Genomic DNA, 23,137 nt, shown 5'->3' with positions numbered 1-23,137 from the left:
TTAATTATTATTATTCCACGTGCATTTCTGTTATTGCACATTTCGGCTAGTCAAGGAGAAAATAAAGATAATATTGTAGAAATTAAAGTTGACTTTTCTAGAGATGTTCTTTTGTATGTCCAGTTAGAGAAAACACTTGTGTTTTTGCAATAAAAAAAGATGTTTACATTTCTGAATACTCGGGGAGAAAGGAAAGAAAAAACAAGAAGAGTCAAATTTTCACAGAAAGTTTTAAGATTCACCGAAGATGGTCTTTTGTACGTCCACACAGAGAAAACTAATGTTTTTAGAATTAAAAAAAAAAATGTATGTTTACTTTTTTACTTTTTCGGATCCTCAAGGAGAGACGAAAGGATGAGTGTTCACAACCGTGGTGGTGTCAAAGTTTGTGTGTTTTAAAACTGTAGATATGTAAATTTCTTAACTTATTTTGAAGGGAATTTTAGATACTCACAGGATATGTATATATTGTGCTGTATATATTGTATATATTGTATTGTATATATATATATAAGGATGAGTGTTCACAACAGTTGTGGATATCATAGTTTGTGTGTTTGAAAACTGTATACATGTAAATTTCTTAACTTATCTTGAAGGGAATTTTAAATACTCACAGGATATTGTATATATTCCAGTCTTTCAGAGTTATTCTATTTTTTTGTTCGCCGTTGTCCAGTTGGGTCATATTAGTGTTTCTATGGCTTTCAGCTACTGAATGGTCAGAGCAGCGAGAAACACGTCCAGCCGCTGTCAAGGCTGGCGTCCCTTTGGGAGTTCTACTTATTTATTTATCTATTTATTTATTATATCTTTCTCCGTTTTCTTCCTCTGTTTAGACGAACTTCCCTACCTTTTCGGACAAAACCTTTTTAACCTTCGTCCTGTCTTTGTCCTTATATGTCTGTAATTGATATTAGCCCTTGTGGCCAATAAAACGAATTAATTATTATTATTATCATATGAAAACTCACAGCATATTTTACTGGGTATGATGGAAAGTATCAGCTGTCCAAAGCCAGCAGGCTAAGATGACACATGTTTACTAGTCATGCTTCAAGAACCCTGCGGAGGATTCTTGCCTGTTCCAAACAATGTCGACTTTTGTATGTGTTCTACCTTCACACTTGCACCAATCTTTTGGTAGTTGAGTGTTGATGCTTTCAAGTGCAACAGTTACTGATGGTATCACGTCTAATCTTTTCAATGACCACAACTATCGATGTTGATGTTGTTGTTGATGATGATGTTGTTATACAATGTAGTTAATAATCCATAAAAACTTTGTTTGATTATATCGAAGTATATCAATAACTTGATAAACTTCTCCGTGATATATTTCATTCTTCAAATACGTTTATTGTTTGGGTAATTTTATCTAACACGGTTATTGTTAGCTTAAGATTCGTATTTGTTATAGACAATAACTTAGGTATACCAGACGTCAGCAGTATAAAAATAATCTTTGTGAATGTTGAAAAGTCGAACTCACTTTCATTTAACATATTGTTGCAAACAAAGAAAAAATATACAATTAGAAACAGTTTTACAATGGATTTACAAATCTCGTTTCTCAATGGAAAATGATGGTTAACAATTGTCTTGAACAAACTGGCGTTTATGAATTCTTCCCCATATTTTGACTTAACTAAATTTGGACGAATAATTTTGGTTAACTTTATAGATTTAAGCAGAATAAAGTCATACCGTTTCTGAACAGCTTTTATAATTGCAATACCATAAACAAGAAACATGGAAACGAACCATATTTCACCAATGGTACCAGGCTTAGCAAATACTGCAACGGCTATTGAAACTATATACTCGCAAAAGATTTGAAAACTTGTAAGAAATATATAGATATAATAAATTCCCCAAATTATAAAACATAGAAACGATATGAATGTTAAAATGAAAGCAATAATCTTGAAAATATAGTTAGGATTCAAATACAGAGGGAAAATATAAACTTTGAAATAACTTAATGGTAAAGTTAAAATCAGATAAACAACTGGGATTCCATAATAAACTAGGCACAGAAATACTTCACAGACAGAAAATACTGCAAATAAAATTGTAATGGAAATAAAGAGCCAAAGTGTAATGAATCGCCAGAAAATATTTCTTTCGTAGTAATATAACCAAATTTTCTTTATACGGTTAAACCAAGTATAAATGATCAAATACCAGAAATTTGGGTTTAAAGCAGTAGAAATATTAGCTTCCATTATCGCATAGAGTAGATCATAATCCTGTACTGTAGAAACATTTAAATTGCCATACTTCTCTAATAATCTCTTATTTTGAATGAGAAACGTGCAAGTGGATGTTTGCTGTAATGTATTATAAGCGATAGTCTCACTTAAACGACTGGGAAGAACGAAGAGAATAAAGCTGAAAAATATGTAGCCCATGAACCACAAAAATGGACCCCCGAAGAAGCCATCTGAATTCTCATAACTTCGCGAGATTCCTAATATTAGGGCGCGATAGCCCAATGGTATATCATCTTGGTAAAGCATTTCTATTGTTTCATATAAAAAGAAGTAATGCATCAAAAGATCCAGAACAATTACTGAAAGAGAGAATAGAATACACAGGAATCTTCTTAGTCTTGAGACAAAGAAAGAGGAATTGTGGAAACAAAATATCCAAGACACAAAATGAGAGAATGTGTAAATATTATGTTTTCCATTGATCCACTCGGATTTGTATGGCAACGTGTTTTTAATTGTAAATAAGAATTCATCGTGAGCAAACAGTGGCAGATAGAGATTACGGGAATGTGAAGGTAATTTAGCTTTTGATACGAAACTAATAATTAATGGTAATATAGCCCACAAAATGGCTCCGGCGACATTCCCAAAATCTTCGAATACAGCGTTTTCAATGGTTTTTCCTGAACAAATGGATTTGGAGTGATAAACATGGCTTCCGTTTTTATAGATCCTGCAACAATAGTTCTTCAGTATCTCTCGATTTATACCAATTTTTCTGTGAGCTTCATACGTGCGAGGGCTGTTCTTTTTCATATCACTTGACAAATTTATTAAAAAACACATGTATCCAGATTCTCCCATGTGCAATTTGTCGATAAATAAGATTCTTTTCAATTCCTCAAATATCAAATCTATTAGATCGTGTCTTTGAATATTTTGTTTTCCACAAGTTATATTCATATCAATCCTTTGTTTAGCAACGTAAACGCCTAACATATTAAAAGTGTGCATTGAAAAATCATAGTAGAAAGTTCTATATATAGTTAAAGCACCTGGCTTATCTGGAATCCACGTAAAATTTCTCGCATTTGCAAAATAATCTAATGGTACAGGATTAAGAAGGTCATCAAGTGACTTGTTTGATAAATGGACTTCAAAATTGAAAACATCTTTTTCTAATTTTACTAAACGAGATAAAATCTCACTGACATTGGGAGGAATTTTAATTTCACAATTATTTCCGAGTTCCTTCGCATCGATGTTTAGTGATGTCAGTGTGATAATAAGAATGATTGAAATAATAAGAGAACTGGCTGCTCTTATTATCGTCTGTACGGCAGCCATATTTGGTTATCTGTAAAAATATAGAAAACGAAGCATATAAAATAATGAAGATTCAATTCCGTTTCTTTATTTCGTAGATATTTCAAATGTTACGAAATAAACATAAATGTTGCGGTCAATGTAGCTGAGAAAGCAATGTGTAAATAGTATTGATATAGGTATGACAGTTGTCACAGAGACTTTAGTCTCTCTCTATCACCTTTTAACAGCATTTTTAATGAAGAGACATCAGAACAATTTACAATATAATAAAAAGGTTTTATTTATGATGATACTTGGTTATACAAATTCCCGTCATTCTGCTTAGCCGCCACTGATTAAATTGTAGGTTTGGTAATGGAAGGTTAAGGTCTTCCTTGATGCCTGCCAGAGAAGCAAGTAGCTATCACATCGATAGCATCATGGTGAAAAGTGCTTCGTGGAGGAGCGAGGTGTTGTCATGTAGAAGGTCTGAGCTCAACTCACTGAGATAATGAAAGTAACTGCTTAAGTACGAGTTTTACTACGCATGCGCAACTCGAGGGGCTTCCTGTGGTGAAGTCCCCTGCGCATGTGCAGAATAGTACTTCCTCAATGGCGGCTATAATTTCGCGCCACTACAAATGCATTTTAATGTTGCCGAGTACCTATCTCTTTTATGTTTAAACATATCCCCGTTTCAAGGTTAAAATTTACTATTCACTGGATGCAGGAGATGACAGATATTCTATGGAATTAGATGCTACCTAGTTCAAAATATTAAAATTAGCATCATAACTGAATCAAGCTATATTTCAACTGAAAATATGGATGTTTGAATATAGAGGATAAAGATATATGAAATGAGTATGAATTTCATTTCACACAGATTAAAAATGGAACGCTCAGCATAGCAGAAAAAAATGACCATATATGAGTATGTTTCTAGTAGACTTGAAAATGAGAGTAACACAGACGTGAAACGAAGCTTCTCTTGGACTTAAGACCGTTACGTCACACTACGCTTCGTAAGCTATGCATTTACAGTCCAAGAACGGGAGATTGCTACTAAATACCTAATCCACAAAAGAGACATTAAAACCATTGGTGTTCTAAGGTGCAGCTGAAAATATAGATGTATCATCGCCATCATCATCATCGTCGTCGCCGTCATCATCATCATCATCATCCTTGTCATCGTCATCATAATCCTCATCATCCTCATCATTTAACGTCTGCTTTTCACGCTGGCATGGTTTGGACGGTTTGACAGGAGCTGGCTAGGCAAAAGCCTGCACAAGGCTTCAGTGTATGTTTTAGCATGGCTTTTAGGGACGGATGCCCTTCCTAACCAACAACCTGGAAGAGTGTCTTTTACGTGGCACCAGCATAGGCTAGGTCAGTTTTGGAATGATTTTTACAACTGGATGCTCTTCCAAACGCTAAACACGTTACAGTGTGGATTGGTTGCTCTTTACGTGGCACCAACATTTGCAGGGTCACCAAGTAATTTGCAAGACAAATATCCTTTCAGAATGGGTGTGAACTTGTGCCAGATGAAGAGAGGTTGGTGTGACAGAGAGATAGAAATAGGTAGAAACAAGCAGGGTTACTGTAGAGGAGGTAGGTGGTTGTCCGGTCCGAGAGAGAGAGACAGTGAGAGATCATGAATGAGGACAGAAACAGGTGCGTTGCAGTAAAGGAGATCCGTGGTAAACCAGTCAGAGGGAGAAAGCATGATAAAAGAGAGAGAGAAAGAGCAAGACAAAGAAACAGGAAGTGATAGAGAGAGAGTGAAAGAGAGCAAGAGTGAAAGAGAGAGATGGTGAGGGAGTAGAGACTTCATATGAATTCAAATAGTGTGGGGTTGGGGAATGCAGTGACCGATGAGACCTGGGTAAATGGAGGGGTGTTGGACAGCAGATTAGCAAAGGGGTAGTGAGGACAGGATTGGGGTACAAGAGATGAGGATAAGCATAGTGCATGAACGAGAGGAAATGTGAAGAAGAAGAGAGATGTTGTTTGGTTTGTTGGGGATGGGGTGTGTGAAAAGTCTTATTGCTACATGTGGGTGGAAAACACAGTGTTTCGAGGATCCAGTCTCACTGAAATGGGCGTGTCGTGTTTCTGTGGAAGACATCACCCAAGTGATTTGCAGTTGCCCAATAATGTCATCAAGGTTCTACCTCCCTATGTGACATGGTGCTGTCGCAGAAACAATGCACAATGCCATTTCCTGGAATAAATGTAGATAAATCCTTCTTATCAAATATATACATACATACATACATACATACGTAGAATGGAACTTGAGGTGACAAGTGGCGTATTTGGTGTGGAAGACTATTTATCGAAAATACGATGAATACTAACTCCAACTCTGAAGCTACAACTACCAGCCTTATTAAATGACTTGTTAATCTTCAGATGAATTAACTGATCGGAGTGATTTTCGACTGAAAACTTGCAAACCCCAGAATTATATGACTACATAGCGAAAGAAACTGTTCAATATTGTGCGTCCAGGAAGGAGAAAATCGAAACCTTTTCTGTAGATGAATTAAAACATTTCTTGGAGTTTTAATATCTTCAAGTTATATTAAGTTACCCTCCACAAGAAATTACTGATCAAGTGACGAAGATCTGGGTCTGCCATTAATCAATACTGCTATTACAACAAATCGATTCCAGCATCTTAAAAGCAGCAATCACTTTCGCAATTATGAAATCTGGGAGGAGAATAAAGATGATAAAGGTTACGTAGTTCGGTCTCCCTTTACCAGAATTCCTTCAGTAAATTCGGAATTTTTGAAAAGAGTCTGTCAGTCGATGGTCAAACACTATGGACATAATTCACTCAAAAAATTTATAAAAGGGAGACCCATAAGATTTTGTTACAAATTTGGGGCATTGTGCGGTGTTACAGGATCTTGTTACAACTTTGATCTGTATTGTTGTAAGAGTATTCAAGAAGGACCTCAAAACGATCTTTCACTTGCAAATAGAGTTACTTGGAGTGGTAGATGGTCCTCGGTCACATTCCGTATATTTTGATAATTTGTTCACAAAGTATGGTTTGCTAGTGCACCTCGGGCAAATGAGGTTTGAAGCAACTGCTACGAGAGATAATCGTCTCAAGAGATGTCTTCTCAACGAAACAGCATTGATGAAAGAGGGGCCAAGAGGTTCATATGATTATAGATTTGAAATCAATAATGAAATCCTTATAGTTAGGTGGCTTGACACTAAATGTGTGACAATTGGGACTAATTATGATTCAGTTGAACCAAATGTGCAATGTACAACGCCAGAGTGAGGAATAAAAAGCAAAGGCAATGTGACTCGACCACATGTTTGGGACTCATATAACAACTACGTGGGTGAAGTTGACAAGCCGGACTGGTTGGCGTCAAAATATGCAACCTCAATTAGAGGCATAAAGTGGTACAGGCCATTGTTGACTAGAGTTATTGATATGACTGTTGTAAATGCATGGACTATTTATAAACTGATCCACGAGGTAAAGGGTGAAACATAAAAATTTACTCGATTTCAGGAGATATCTATGTGTTTCATATCTAAAGCACTCCACTGCTAAGCAATCTGGACAATAAACAAAGATGATCACACAATCCACACCCATTGCTGACGTTAAATTTGATATGAAAGTCCATATAATAGCTAAACGAGATCAGCAACGACGTTGTCAGAATAAGTCTTACAGCGGTAAACCACTAAATCATTGTGAAAAGAGCAACGTAACCCTGTGTCTAGATTGCTTTTGCTCATTTCCACAAAGCATTGTTTTCTTGAATGGATTTCCTTCAATGCATTATTTTTTGTATGTTTTGTATTTCACTGTATTCTTTCAAAAACTTTAGCTATTTTATATATAAACTTTAATACCAATAGAATATATTAATAGATAACATATGAAGGATTTTGAATTTATGAGTATATCACATTGTCCCAGGGTCCTCTTTATAGGACACCGTGTATTTCTATTTCTACTTTGAGTAAAGCAGTTTTTATAATTGATTTTTATCATTTTACTCTATTTTCAATCATCTTTGAAAATTTAAACGTAATATTCTGAAATTTCAGTACCCTGGGACTTAATGGGTTAAATGATTAAAAGCAGAAGAGAGGGAAACATATATATGTAACGAAGATGGATTAGTGATAAAGACGTAAACCTGGTCGAGGGATATTCAGTTAAGGAGGTATTTATTTTCTTCGTTTTACAACGAAAGATATCGTTAGGAAGAACGACCAAATTGTGGAGAGTTGGGATGTTGCTTTTCTTCGTGTGATTGTGAAGACAGACAAGGAAATTCAGTTGTGAAGTAACAGGTCATCTCTTAGCTAGGCCATTCTTTCAGTATTCTCTGCGTGGGATCTCCTCAGCACTCTGTCTGGCAGCTCTTAGCGTTGTGTGTTCTCTGTCTCACATCTGTGGCGCTCTGCCGTAGGTGCTTGAGATGAGGTTTTTCTATAGCCAAACCATCGGATCAGAGAGACAGCTCCAACGGCTAGAGTCTCTGCAGTTCTGCAGGTCAGTTCTAGGCGATGTCCCAATTGGTCAGAACCGTGGCATTGGATGTACTGATTAAATATTCCTGCTGCACATACATACATGCATACATACATACATACATACATACATACATACATACATACATACATGAGCCGAGCAATTGTTAATCAACAAAACTGTGATGTCAGAGATGCGAGAGCATAGGAGGAATCTAGTTTCAATGTAGCGAGACTACAAGAAAACCTTTCACTGTGTTCCCCACACATGGATGCCAGAAACCCTTCAACTTGCTAAAGTTCCAGTGAAAATAGTCAAAACCATAGCTGACATGATTTCATCGTGGGCCACCATATTAAACTTAAACACAATGAGTGACTGTATTATCACTGATAGAATGCAGTGTCGCAATGGCATATTCCAAGGTGACAGCCTCTCTGTGATGCTCTTTATATTTTCTGTAAACTCCTTGTCATTCATGCTAAGGAGGTCTGAAGGATATCTTACTGGTTCACAAGGAAATAAAAATATCAAAATTACACATTGTTTCTTTGTGGATGACTTAAAGCTTTATGCAAAGAATGTGCGTGAGATGAAAAAGATCCTTGAGCCAGTTACAACATTTCCAAAGGATGTACGGCTGGTGTTTGGTCAGGATAAATGTTGTCATATGGGTGTGAATAGGGGGGAAAACTATAAACCAGACTTGTAGCATTTCCGTCAATGATTTGACTGTTTCCCGTATATCTGTTGAGGAATGTTCCTGGTACCTAGGGGTAGATGAAAATATATCTTCTAACGGCACCTGTAACAAAATACGTGCCACTAAAGAATATTACAGCCAAATAAAGAAAATTTGGAACTCAGATCTCTCTACATTCAATAAAACAGTGTCCTACAACGTATTTGCAGTGACAGTACTCGTACCAACATTAGAGCTGCTTGATCGGAAGCTTCATGAGATCCGAGCCTTGATGTGAAAACCCGAAAAATACTAACAAACACACTGAATTTCCATATAAACAGTGACGTAGACCGCTCCGACCTAAAACGAAAACAACTCGGCAGAGGCTTAACATTTATCTAAGATGCCTTTGAATGTCGCATCATGTCCCTTCGGCAACATCTTTTAAACACCCAAGCATAGTCTCGAGAAGAAACAAAATAAGCATCCACAATATGGTAGAAACCATAGTCACACATAATAAAAAGGAATACTGGTAGAATATCCCAGTGAAGACCTCAATAAAATGTAAGCCCAACAGACCTGATATAATGATTGGAGGTAGAGAAGAGAAACTGTGTACAGTTGTGGAAATTAGCTGCCCACCGGATGTTAACATAAAGCTGAAGATCAGTGAAAAAGAGAATATCTATGCTGAAATATTGATAAGCTAATTCGAAGATTACAAATCTAATCCATCAATGGAACTGTAAAAATCTGTAAAACTTTCGAGAAGTTAATCATTAAAGATATATGAGCATGTCTAGATATGTAACTATATGCATGAGAATACATACATACATACATACATACATACATACATACATACATACATACAAACAGGCACTGTGCGGAATTATTTATCGAATATACGATGAATACCATCTCCATCTTTGAAGCCCTGTTAAATAACTGGTTAATCTTCAGTTGAATTAACTGAAGGAGCCTTTTATTAAAGATCGTATTGATTTTCGACTTCAATTTGGCATGCCGAGAGTTACTACAAACAACATGGCTGGACACAACATCAACAACAACACAACCAAGGAACAGAAGAAAAACAACAGCTCAACAGATAAACAGATTCTTTCTAGCTGTAATTACAGAAGAAACCGTAAACACAAAACTCATTATTTTCTTGAATTTATGAATTGAGGACAGATTTATTAATTATGGAAGAGCGAAACAAAATCCTGTTGTTGGATGTAGGATCAGATTGGAATCATACATGGACGATCTGCACCCACAACTAAATTATTTCACTGAGAAATATTTACGCCAACAAGCAATGGGTCATTCGTAGGAAGAAAGTTAGTAGCCGAACGGAACAAAACCCTCAAGTATCGGACCTGACAGTGAACTATATCTTCCAACTTATGGCGTTTGAGACATTTGGTGGGAGTGAGCCACTAACAGTGAAGTTCTTGTCATCGTCGGCAGCTCGCTTCACCGAGATGTCAGGTGATGCCTGTGAGGGCGCTTGGCTTTTCCAACCCCTTACCCTCGCCATCGACCGTGGTTATGCTGCGAAGTGCTGGCTTGTATCATTAGGTTCCCTTGAGCCTTATGGTGTGCAACGAACTGAAGCACTTGGTGCTGATTTGATGGTCTTTTTCTCTTTCTTTCCTTTCCCTTTTTCTTATTTTTCACGTTTGTTTTCGTTTCTTTGTCTTTCTTTTCTAAAAACTTATATTATGGAATAATCTAGACGATTGTTTAAAAAACACAGTTTCAGTATTATTTTCAATGAAGGAGATATTTTGGAAAAAGATCTGAAATTAACCTTCTCCCAAACAATATAAACGAAAACGTGTTCGGTGTTGGAATCCTACGTGGTTTCGCAGTTAATAACATTCCAACAGATACTATACCACCCATCAGCCAGACTACATTACAAGCTAAAATAACTGACCATTGTCCCTCTACTACGACTATGGTAAATAGCAGGCACAACCGCAACAATTATTGTAGTAGTTGTAATAGTAGTAATAGTAGTCAGGGTTATATAGCGGTGAAGTATGCCCTTGCTAAGATTTTCCAAGAAAAAAATAACTGTGAATTCGAAGCGCTTCCTCGAAGAGAGAGTATTCTATATGAAAGTAAGCAAAAGACTACCAGACACGGTATTAAAAGCTCACCAACGAAAACTGAAGAAGGAGATAGAAGTGATGTTTGTAGATAACAAAAAGATAATACTCAATTACGAACTGCTCACCCTCAAGCAGGAGCTAAAATCTGTCAGTGAGAAACCCCAAAATCAGAAGAGAATAACCAAGAGAAAAACAGTAAACGAAAAATTTATCGAGGACCTGGCAGCAGTAGACAAAGACATGAGAGGAGGAGCAGTGAACATCACAGGAACTTCTTCACGAGAAGACATAAACTTCTTCTGGAGGAAAATGTGTGAAACCACAAAAATAACAACAAACAGGAAACGTATGGCAACACCATTTATAGGAGTTCCTAAATCAGTGAGAAAAATAAAATAAGATTGATTCATGGTTTATCCTCAGACAGACACCCGGTCGCACAGTGAACTCCTCCAAAGACAACAAAATGCTAAAAATAACAGTTAAATATCTCTCAAATCATTCCTTGAATTCTTAGAAAGGAAATACATTGGTGGATACTGCATGTCAATAGAAAGGGTGATGTTCAAGGTTAGAATATCTTGTATCATAGATCTACTTCCTCAAGACAGACATATTACTAAACTACAAAAATAATAATTCTCCTACCTTTTCCGAGTCTGTCGCGGTTTGAATGATGTACGCACAACAAATACTGGGAGACAAAAAGTAAGTCAATTTCTTAAAAGCATCAATAATATTTCTCATCCAACAAAACAACTTTCCTCTGTGCTTTCCTGACCAAAACAGAACCCAAGTGGTGGTAGACAGACTGTATTATCATAGCTATGCTTGAACAGGGGTTGAGTATTTCCTGTGCATGTGAAAGATACACATATATGTGCAAACTTGTAAATCAATATCTGTAAAGAATACAATAACATCATTCATGAGGATAACCCAATTTTATACATGCATGTACAGTAACCTGAGAAGCTTTAGTCACTCCTGCACATTTAAGTAGACTTATTACTGGATTTTCCAAAATGTTATATTTATCACTAGAAAACTCAAAAATCATGTCTGTATAAGCATTTCTCTTGACAGTCATGTTCTATTTCATCTTCAGATGCCAAATAAAAATGGCAAAGAAGAAGCATGAGAAACGAGCTCATATTGAAATTTGGTAAAAAGTGTAGAAATGTGTAAGATAGCAACTGATTGGTCTGTGGCTCCATCAACTGTTTCAAGAATTCAGAAAATAATTGAAGAAGGTTCAAAAAGAAGGCTTCACCTACAAGAGGTAGCTGAGAAAGTTCCCTCATATCAAACTCGGCCAACCTAAAGTTAATCAGAAATTATGATGCTGGATTCTCTGTACACAGGAAATGTATGGGATAGTCACGGGAGGAATGTTTCTTATCAAAGATCAGCTTAATCTGAAGCTAAAGAGAATCAACAATCTTATCGAGACTTTCCATGTATCTGCCACAACCAAATCCAGTCATAACAACTTATCTCTTTCTAATGTTTAACACTACCGACTGATAAGCTCACAAAATATGCCACACAGTGAAGAATCTTGTTTGATATATGTGTGTGTCTATATACATATATATATATATATATATATATATATATATATATATATATATATATATATATATATATATATGAAAGGTTATGAAGGGTATTGGATTCAACCAAACCCAAAGATACAGGTAATACCAAGTAAGTGCTGTATACCGGCTAGTTTTGCCCCTTTCGCTGTATAAACATGAGTGGGGAATATAACATAAGTCGTGTATTAGCGTGTGTATGTATAAAGAGAGAAAAGGATAAAGAGAACAATGGCAAAGTTAGAAATATATTTTATGGATAAAGTCTTACAGCTGTTTCAGGGAAAATCCAATGTATCCCTTCATCGGAGACGGTAATAGTAGAGGAATGGATTATTACATCTATAAGAGGAGAGTTGTAGTAAGACGTGAGAGTCATGTGCTGAAAAAAGAACAAAGAAGAAACAGTACTTGGAGTGGAGCTTCATTCCGGCAGTAAACATCCATGTAAGGAATCCTTGTGGGTATTTTCCGGAGATAATTGTAGTAGCAAAGGTGGATATATATCATATCGTGTCCGGAGTAATCTGTGTGTTGTTTACTCAAAGGATAGCCCAAATCAAGTGAGAGATGTGTGTAGGGTCAAGAGGTCAAGACAGGAAGAGAAGGGGGAAAGAAGCAATTCAAGCCCAACCCCCAAGTCTCATCTACTTGTAACTGTCGCTCCGGGACAATCTGCCCGCTGCAAACGCATTGCGTAAGATATAACGTAATATATAAATGCACTGTAACCAATCTGCTACATAACTCTACAGCTACATACATAGGTTCAACTAAAAACTTAAAGCAACGCTATGCAGCCCATTTGCACTCTTTTAGATATGACAAACAGTAAATCTACAACACTAGTCAACCACATTCACCACCTCAAAAACACAAATACCCAGTACACTTTAAAATGGTCCATTCTGGACTCTGGAATTCCATACCAGGACCAGCGCTCTAATTGCAAGCTTTGCTTAAAGGAGGCGTTCCATATTTTAAAGTACAATTCTCCCACTTTACTTAATCGATATAACGATGCACTTAGCACCTGCAATCACCGTTTTTTCCATACATTCAAATTCTATCACAGACACAAATGTACAAATGACCACACAACATAATCACACAACTGCCTATAGGTAACCTATTCGACCTAGCAAACTGGTCCTCTTCTACTATCTTTAGAATAGATTTATTTCGTTTTAGATCTTATCACTACTAAATTTCTTAATTTATCTCCTTCATACTTTCCTTTGCCACCAATACCACCACCACTGGCAGACTCCCTATTGATAACCCCAATCAACCCTAGGTAACATCTGGTCTTTCTACCATCTTCAAAATAGGTTTAGCTCTATTTTTAGAACATATCACTACTAATTCTCTTATTTCCTAAATACGGTTTTTAGAATGCCACCTACACCCTCACCACGTATAGGTTCATAGCCTGAAATTATCGCAATATAAATACCTCTCCACATTACCTCCTCACATACCTTCTTCCTTACTAAACTTATGCCTCCACCCCCACATTCTTCCTTTTGTTCCCTCTACTACTTCTTCTCCCATGTCTTGTCAGAATAACTCCTCACTTGAATTGCTTCTTTCCCCCTTCCCTTCCTGTCTTGACCTCTTGACCCTACACACATCTCTCACTTGATTTGGGCTATCCTTTGAGTAAACAACGCACAGATTACTCCGGACACGATATGATATATATCCACCTTTGCTACTACAATTATCTCCGGAAAATACCCACAAGGATTCCTTACATGGATGTTTACTGCCGGAATGAAGCTCCACTCCAAGTACTGTTTCTTCTTTGTTCTTTTTTCAGCACATGACTCTCACGTCTTACTACAACTCTCCTCTTATAGATGTAATAATCCATTCCTCTACTATTACCGTCTCCGATGAAGGGATACATTGGATTTTCCCTGAAACATCTGTAAGACTTTATCCATAAAATATATTTCTAGCTTTGCAATTGGTCTCTTTATCCTTTTCTCTCTTTATACATACACACACACACACACATATATATATATGTGTGTGTGTGTGTGTGTGTGTGTGTGGAGGTGCAATGGCCCAGTGGTTAGGGCAGCGGACTCGCGGTCGTAGGATCGCGGTTTCGATTCCCAGACCGGGCGTTGTGAGTGTTTATTGAGAGAAAACACCTAAATCTTCACGAAGCTCCGGCAGCTGCTGAACCCTGCTGTACTCTTTCACCACAACTTTCTCTCCCTCTTACTTCCTGTTTCTGGTGTGCCTGTAATTCAAAGGGTCAGCCTTGTCACACTGTCACGTTGAATATCCCTGAGAACTACGTTAAGGGTACACGTGTCTGTGGAGTGCTCAGCCACTTGCACGTTAATTTAACGAGCAGGCTGTTCCGTTGATCGGATCAACTGGAACCCTCGACGTCGTAAGCGACGGAGTGCCAACAACAACAACATATAAATATATATATATAATGGATACAAATTACATATATAAATATGTAACCTTTTAAAGAAGTGATTTTATATAGCCTGAACAGGCTAAACTACTCCCATTTTGCAGAAAAAAGTGTGGGAGCCCGGACGTGAGACTCGAACTCACACCTCTGTGATAAGGCGTTGCCGTGCTCTCGACCCTTTGAGCTAAACTGCCCAGCCACAAGTTTTTCTGCAAATTTGAGATGTATAGAAATCTCGCTTTATGAGACGCTATCCTACGTTAAATTCAAATTACGATAAACGTAAACAAACGAAGTTTGCTTCAACGCTTCTAAGGGTAAACTTCGTTTTATATATATGTATGCGAACCTACATATACTCGCAGATACACACGTTCATATTACTATACATGTCCCTACCAGCAAATAAAAAAGATTTAGATTTACATATATGCGCACACACACACACACACACACACACACACATATATATATATATATATATATATATATATATATATATATATATATATATATATATATGTGTGTGTAGTGAAACTACCTATCGCCATTATACACAAAGAAGCCATCTTCCCCGCTGTTAAATATAAACAAGCGCGGGCGTAGTGGAAAACACATTTCCCTGTCATCACGTGACTGATTATTATTTGAAGCGGCAAATGCTTCGAACCGTTCCCGCCAGAACGCAAACTGACCAATCACAGCTCCTAATAAGGTCACGTGATAGTGTCTTTCTAATCCTCTCCTGGAGCCCCCAGAATGTTATAAATAGCCAAATTATACCCGGCAAATTCGTCTCGGTTCAGTTTCTCTTAGAGACTGTTCCGTGTACCACACAAATCAGTAGCAGCAATTCCAGCGACTACAGCAGCAGCATCTCCAGCTACGACTACCACCGACGTCGTCATCAGCAACACGATTCTACGACTACCACCAAGCATCGTCTTCGCCACCAGCATCGCCAACCATAGTCAACACGACTTTCAACGTTCACGAGCAATCAAACTACAGCGGCACATATTCTCTCTTCGATTCTGTTAGGTGTTTCAGCTTCACCACGATAAATAAACAGACAAGAGTTCAGCCTGCGAATAACGTCTGTCCTCAAGAACCCGGCCCAGCATTGAAGCCACAACATCAAAACTAGTGATCGCGCTGCCACTCATACGCCTCAATTTCTTTCACATACAGACTCTTCCTATTGTGTACTCTAAGAACTGGTATAAATGCTCACACGTGTTACTGACTCTTTTTATCTGCTGTATATAACGCATACACATACATGTATCACTTACACACTCTTTTCTTTATACGACGGCCTGTCTTTTATTATGTTCTTATATGTCGCATTCACACTCACACACAGACATACATTTTAACGCCACAATAAATAATTCTGTTATTCATTTCATACGGTTGTGTTTATCGTCTTCCTTTACTGGCTATTTATGTTATCGTAGAATAACATATATGTATATCATCTTTGATATAAACTTTTGTGTTCGACCGTGTGACGCGTTTTAAATAAAAGGAGTCCTGTTTTTCCATTCGTCACCATTTCTCCTTTTTTGAGTTCGTACGGTCGTTCTTACATATATATATACCAGTTTACACTCGTAGGTCCATGTAAGATCAATACCTAGATATTTACGTACATATAGACATATATAGCAGCACACTCAGCCGTTCTTGCTTCGTGGATGATGAAATAGCTTTCAGGATGCAGACAGCAACTGATTCCTTCTGGTCCCTTCAGTTGCGTGTCTGGTCCCAGCATGGCATCACAAGGTAAACAAACATTGCTGTGTACCGTGCATGTGTACTGACAACGATCCTTTACTCATGTGAAACATGGACCCTTTACAAACATCATGTAAAAGTCCTTGAACGCTTCCATCAGAGATGTCTAAGAGACATTCTGAATGTAGGCTGGACCTTAAAAACTCCAGACACACAGGTTTTGAGAAAAGCTGATCTCTTGAGCATTGAGGCGATGGTGCACAAGCACCGGATTTTGTATCGTTTTGTGTTTCTCTGCTCGTTCATGCTGCCATCGCAATGGTGGCGGTGTTGGTTCTTTTTTTGTCGTTGTTCGTGTTGTTGCAGCTGTTATGTATGTATGTATGTATGTATGTATGTATTGTGTGTGTGTGTGTATGTATGTGTGTGTGTGTACATACATGCACTTATGTGTGTGTGTGTGTGTGTGTGTGCACAGACACCTCATACTGCTTCACATCTTCCACCTTTTCCTCCCTCTATGATTCCCTTTCGTTATTTCTGTCATTACTTTTCCCTAAGTCCCAGTATTAGCAGAATCGTAAAAGCGTCTCCATTAAGGGCCTTACGATATTTTTTGCAGCTATTTACATTTCGAGTTGAAATCCAACGGAGATCAACTCTGCTTTTCCTCTTTTGGGATTACCGTGTAGCACTAAGGTCGATGAAATCGTCTCACCGCCTCCCTTCAAAATTGCTGGCCTCATTCCTAAATTAGAAATCATTAATACTATTTGTACATCTTACTTTAGTTGGCCGTAACCTCCGCCTCATTCACAGTTCGTCGTCGAAAGTATAGCAATTCAGGGGGGGGGGGGGGGGACTGAGACATACTGTCAAAGAGTTCTTCCCCTTGAAAAATGTAACTAGTTGCTATTGTCTAATTTGTTGCATACCTGTTTATTCTGTTGGTTTGTTTCTTCAGGATAGCAATCATGTTCGTTTGAAGCCTGAAATTGTCATGAAGGAATCAACTTACATCAACAAAACTGGATTCTACATCAACTAAAAGTGAATGATATGCGGCGGTAGATTTGTGCAACTTCTCTGAATGTTCCCGGACGTCAATCATAGAAAACTATGAGTTATGAAAGAAATATGATGCGGTATTCGAAGACATTTTGGATTGATGATAAATCTCTGCTGCCTTGGTTTTGTTTAAACTAAACTCGGTCTACCTTATTCTCTATATGGACATTTTAGGTATAGATTAATCATAATTCTACTCGTCATTCCGTTACCTAGCCCGTCGGTAACGCTTTCACTTGTATAGAGAAAAAGAGGGACAGAGACAAAGAGGATAAGGCGAACAATGAGGTAGAACGAGAGAGAAAGAAAAAAAGAAGAGAGAAACGACGAAGAGAGAAGCGTCCATGACACGTGGTAGGGGGAACGTAATGTTTATTACGTGGTTAAAAAAGTTAGTTGAAGTTAGTGATATAGAGGAGAGTTAGAAATATAATTTTAGCAGAGGGGTGATGTTAAAGAAAGGCACAGCGGGAGAGAGAGAGATAGATAGATAGAGAGAGACAGACAGACAGGCAGGCAGGTAGGCAGAGTGGTGCTGCTACTGTTGCTAGTGCTGGTGGTGATGGTGAGTGGATGGAGAAAAGTAATTTTTTGTGAATTGAACTAAATATTTTATATCACCTAATACTTAACGCATGCGCATCACAAACTTGCGATTCACATTAGAAAGAAACCAGTTTCCCCTTCGCCTGTCTTATGCAATGACTATCCATAAATCTCAAGGGAAGACATTTGATAGAGTGGGGCTGTTCTTGCCTGAACCTGTATTCGGCCATGGTCAGCAATATGTTGCATTCTCAAGAGCTTGCAACTTATCTGATGCTTGAGTTAAAGCTATCAACACTGACAAAGAAAGGACGAGAACAGGGGTAACTTACACGAAGAACATAGTCTGCAAAGAAGTATTCTTCTCTACTCTAGGTACAAGGCCCGAAATTTTTAGGGAGGGACCTGTCGATTATATGGACACCAGTACGCAACTGGTACTTAACCTATCGACCCCGAAAGGATGAAAGGCAAAGCCGACCTCAGCGGAATTTGAACTCAGAACGTCAAGGCACACGAAATACCGCTAAGCATTTCGCCCGTCGTGCTAACGTCTCCGCCAGCTCGCCTCCTTACAGACATGAACATCTTAATATTGCAATGACAGCCACTGATCTGGAAGAGAGGACGGGCGTCTTTTTACTATCTCCATACGAGGCTTGATGTATCATTAGCCAAGAACAATATGGAATGCATTGGAGAGAACAATACGGACAGTATAGACTATCAACTCTCCTCATCACTCTATCCACCTCCCTCTATCTTCTCTCATTCTTCTCTACTTAGTAATCTCCGTCAGCCATTGAACCAGTCAATTTACTCCTCTCAAATAATGGCCATTCTCTTTTCTCATTATTTCACCAATTCCCACTAACACAGCCCTCCTCTCTTCCACCTCTACTACTATTACTCCCTACTAGTCTCTTTATTAACCCCTCACTCTTGAATTTTATTTTCTCCTCTCACTATTCCCTATCTGAATACCTCCCCAATTTCCCCCTCTAATACACCTAGCTCTCCACGTATTCATTCTATCTTTGAACTTCTTTTCTTTAACATCTCAAATGTAAGATCTCACCCCTGAAGATGGAGGCTCGTCTCCTTCTACAATGGAATCAAGCTACAAGCATTATTTTGGACAACCAAATCCCCAGAAACAGTTGTTGGATTTGTAATACTTTTCTTCAACACCTTTATTTCTCTGTATCATTTGCATTCTGTGTAAGTCGGATATTCTTATACAGATACATGTATACATTGCTTGTGACTGTGTGGTAAGTAGCTTGCTTACGAAACACATGGTTCCGGGTTCAGTCCCACTGCGTGGCACCTTAGGCAAGTGTGTTCTACTATACCCTCGAGCCGACCAAATCCTTGTGGGTGGATTTGGTAGACGGAAGCTGAAAGAAGACCGTTGTATATATGTGTATATATATATATATATATATATATATATATATATATATATATATATATATATATATATATATATATATATATGTGTGTGTATATGTGTGTGTATATGTTTGTGTTTGTCCCCTCCCCCCAACATCGCTTGACAACCGATTCTGGTGTGTTTACGGCCCCGTAACTTACCCGTTCGGCAAAAGAGATCGATAGAATAAGTACTAGGCTTACAAAGAATAGGTTCTGGGGTCGATATGCTCGACAAAAGGTGGTGCTCCAGTATGGCCACAGTTAAATGATTGAAGCAAGTAAAAGAATAAAAGAGAGAGTAATATATATATATATATATATATATATATATATATATATATATATATATATATATATAAAGTGAAGTGTATTGCCACTTAAGTGTGGCTGACCCCTAGGGGTGGATGTTACTGTTGCTTTAGCCCCAGGAGGACATCTCCTCCAGCTGGCTTATCGACACACTACTGTGTCCTGTTTGTTTTGCCAAGGGAAGTTACCCCTCTCATCTTGATCGTGGCACGAACGGACCCGGGTTTCAGGGTTATTTCCCTTCGTCAGCGTCCGATCCCGGGTCCGTTTGTGCTACGATCAAGATGAGAGGGGTAACTTCCCTTGGCAAAACAAACAGGACACAGTAGTGTGTCGATAAGCCAGCTGGAGGAGATGTCCTCCTGGGGCTAAAGCAACAGTAACATCCACCCCTAGGGGTCAGCCACACTTAAGTGGCAATACACTTCACTTTATCGTGCAGTTACTGTTAATACTTCATTTAGAGAATTAACATTGCTTATATATATATATATATATATATATATATGCAGATAATATTAACACCACACTATATCCTTTAATTTTCCCGCTAATTTTATATTTTATAGCCTATAATGCTATTAAACCTGTGAACCGCCTGTGTTACTGCTGTTAATATCATCAATTAAAAGTACTTGGCATAGATAGTATTAACAATAGTAACATCTGATTTCGAATGTATACATACGAATGTTTTCTGCTCATAAATATTTTGCACCATGCGTTGCTGGTTTTTTGGTGCAAAACATGACAGAACGCGAATGGATTTATAAGGTGGCGGATTTAGAATTTCTTGCCCAGTAACTCATACTGGGGATGGTTGAGGCCCTCGAGCCAACACACGGAACCATGTTATATGAGCATCTGAACGGCTTAATCTTTATAGGTAGCCTCTTGAATTCTCAGTCTGTTTCCTCGCATACTGTAATTTTCTATTATTTTGATGCCTTCTGGCGGATGCACTGAGACCTTAGCTCTCATTTCCAAATTGGTTGTTGCTCACTGCATTCTTAAGGCTTCATGCTAATTATATATATATATATATATATATATATATATATATATATATATATATATTGATAATACTAAAACTCTAGGGATGTCTGTGTGTAACTGAAATATCTCAGAAATAGTATATTTTATCTTAATTCTTTTACATATTTATCTTCATACTTAGATTCGGTAGTGCAGTACAAATTTTTGTAACATTTCAACCTTTATTTAAACGATTAAACACATTCTTTGTTATTTCTTGATGAAAAAAATGTATGGCTTCCATGACATCAACACATATACACACATACAGAATACACACACACATATAATGAATGTCATTGCGTCTCAATTAACACAAACAAACGTTCGCTATCTGTGACATATACACACACATTGTGTTCGCACTCTCTAAGAAAGAAAAACCGTTGACTTTTTGACGTACACAATATTTTAACCATTTAGAAATATTTTTAATTGAATGTAATTTTATCATCCAGAGCTTGTTAATTTCTGTAAAAAAATGTTATTCATTTAATTTTGTTTTAAATTGAAAGAGAGGAGAAAGTGATAGATGTATGTACGTGAATATGAAATGGGCGTGTGTGAAAGGGAGAGAGAGAGAGTGTGTGTGTGTGTGAGAGAGAGAGAGATAATGTGACTAAGTGTACGTGTCTGTCCTCATGTATCTGTAAATGGCACACACACACACACACACACACACGTTCATTTTATACACACACACACATACATATATATATATGTATGTATGCATATATATATATATATATATATATATATATATATATATATATATATATATATATATAATATAAGAGTATATGCATATATATGTCCGTGTATGTACATACCTTCATCTACATGTATATATAGATTCATATCTGGGTATATAACGTTGCAAAAAAACATGGACAAAAGGATAAACAAGGTGCAGAAAACACACAGGCTACATAGAGAACATTTCTTTCGTCAGCTGTCTCCATTATAACACTGGCTTTTCAAAGAGTTAGGGCAGGACGCATCGTTACAATGGCTCTTCCCACGGACACAAATTAAATTTGTTCCATGGGGGATAGTGGCGGACGGAAAACAGGACAGGAAAACTAAACAGTGAAATAAACAAACAAAAAAGGCTATACGGCCAGACGTGAAAAAGTATATATATATATATATATATATATATATATATATATATATATACGAAATAATATATAATATATATATATATATATATATATATATATATATATATATATATATATATATATATATATATATATATATATATATACGAGATAATATATAATATATAGATATATATTTACATGCAAATATGAGTACAGGACATCACCAACGGTGCAAATATCTTGAAATACTTAGACAAATGCGGGAAATACGTAAACAAGGAGAAAATAATTGAAAACAGGATAAGTTAACACAGAGAAAGGACCCTTCATCAGTTGTCAGCTGTCTATCTACTCCTCATTTCGAATATTCAACGACACTATGAATCTTCAAAGACAGCTGCTCCCATAAATTCTAAAATAAAATTTATGATTTATTGAAGTTCAAAGTTGGGAACAATAAAAGGACAGTAGAGACAAACAAGGAAACCGAAAGAAAACAAAGATGGAGGGTCGTTGGCCCAGAACGAGAGGAAAATAGTGAACGCTGTGAGAAACACTTTTGGAAAGAGAAACGATAGATGAGAGAGAAAATAACACGTCCGTTAGTTTAAACGACTGTGCAGGAAAAGAAAGATGGTCACGTGAGGAAAAGAGAGATGAATGATAATCACGTGTAAGCATCAAGAGAGAGAGAGCGAGAGAGAGAGAGAGAGAGAGAGAGAGAGAGAGAGAAGAGAGAGAGAGAGAGAGAGAAAACGGGGAAGTGGAGGAAAAGGGTATTAGAGAAGGATGGAGGAAGAAAACAGTATAGAGTAGAGAGTCGCATCAGAAAGGTGAAGATAAACTTACTTGGAAATGGATGCGTCTCGTTCAATTCACTTTATATTGTCCATGTAGAGGCTTCTGGCACCACGTCTCCTCAGTTTGTTTCTGCCCGTTCTTCTTTGCAGTTTGTTTGACCCGTCTTGTTTGTTCGGGGGCAGTGG

The 23,137-nt window shown here is 37.4% G+C and overlaps 1 protein-coding gene across 2 annotated transcripts; it reads right to left on the bottom strand.

Moving 5' to 3' along the window:
- Positions 1-211: 211 nt before the first annotated feature.
- Positions 212-23,137, bottom strand: LOC149137920 (uncharacterized). 2 transcript variants are annotated; one of them, XM_089364911.1, is made up of 2 exons: positions 11,518-11,665; positions 212-3,573 (listed from the first exon to the last, which is right to left on the bottom strand). In XM_089364911.1, the coding sequence occupies exon 2, from the start codon at positions 3,561-3,563 to the stop codon at positions 1,341-1,343; it is 2,223 nt and encodes a 740-aa protein (XP_089221037.1). In that variant the 5' UTR covers positions 3,564-3,573; positions 11,518-11,665; the 3' UTR covers positions 212-1,340. The 2 variants fall into 2 exon arrangements, with proteins under 2 accessions (XP_089221037.1, XP_089221035.1); XM_089364909.1 differs by lacking the exon at positions 11,518-11,665 and adding an exon at positions 23,001-23,137 and having other exon boundaries at positions 1,199-3,573.

This window comes from Octopus bimaculoides, chromosome 1 (genome assembly GCF_046866305.1).
Source record: "Octopus bimaculoides isolate indiv1 chromosome 1, ASM4686630v1, whole genome shotgun sequence".
In the NCBI taxonomy this organism is placed as follows: Eukaryota; Metazoa; Mollusca; class Cephalopoda; order Octopoda; family Octopodidae; genus Octopus; species Octopus bimaculoides.
The sequence above is the reverse complement of the archived record's forward strand: the minus strand, read 5'-3'. Positions and strand labels throughout refer to the sequence as shown.

What these genes read in the sequence shown, in the direction of transcription:
- LOC149137920 (XM_089364909.1), bottom strand. Translation starts at nt 3,563, where the DNA reads ATGGCTGCCGTACAGACGATAATAAGAGCAGCCAGTTCTCTTATTATT.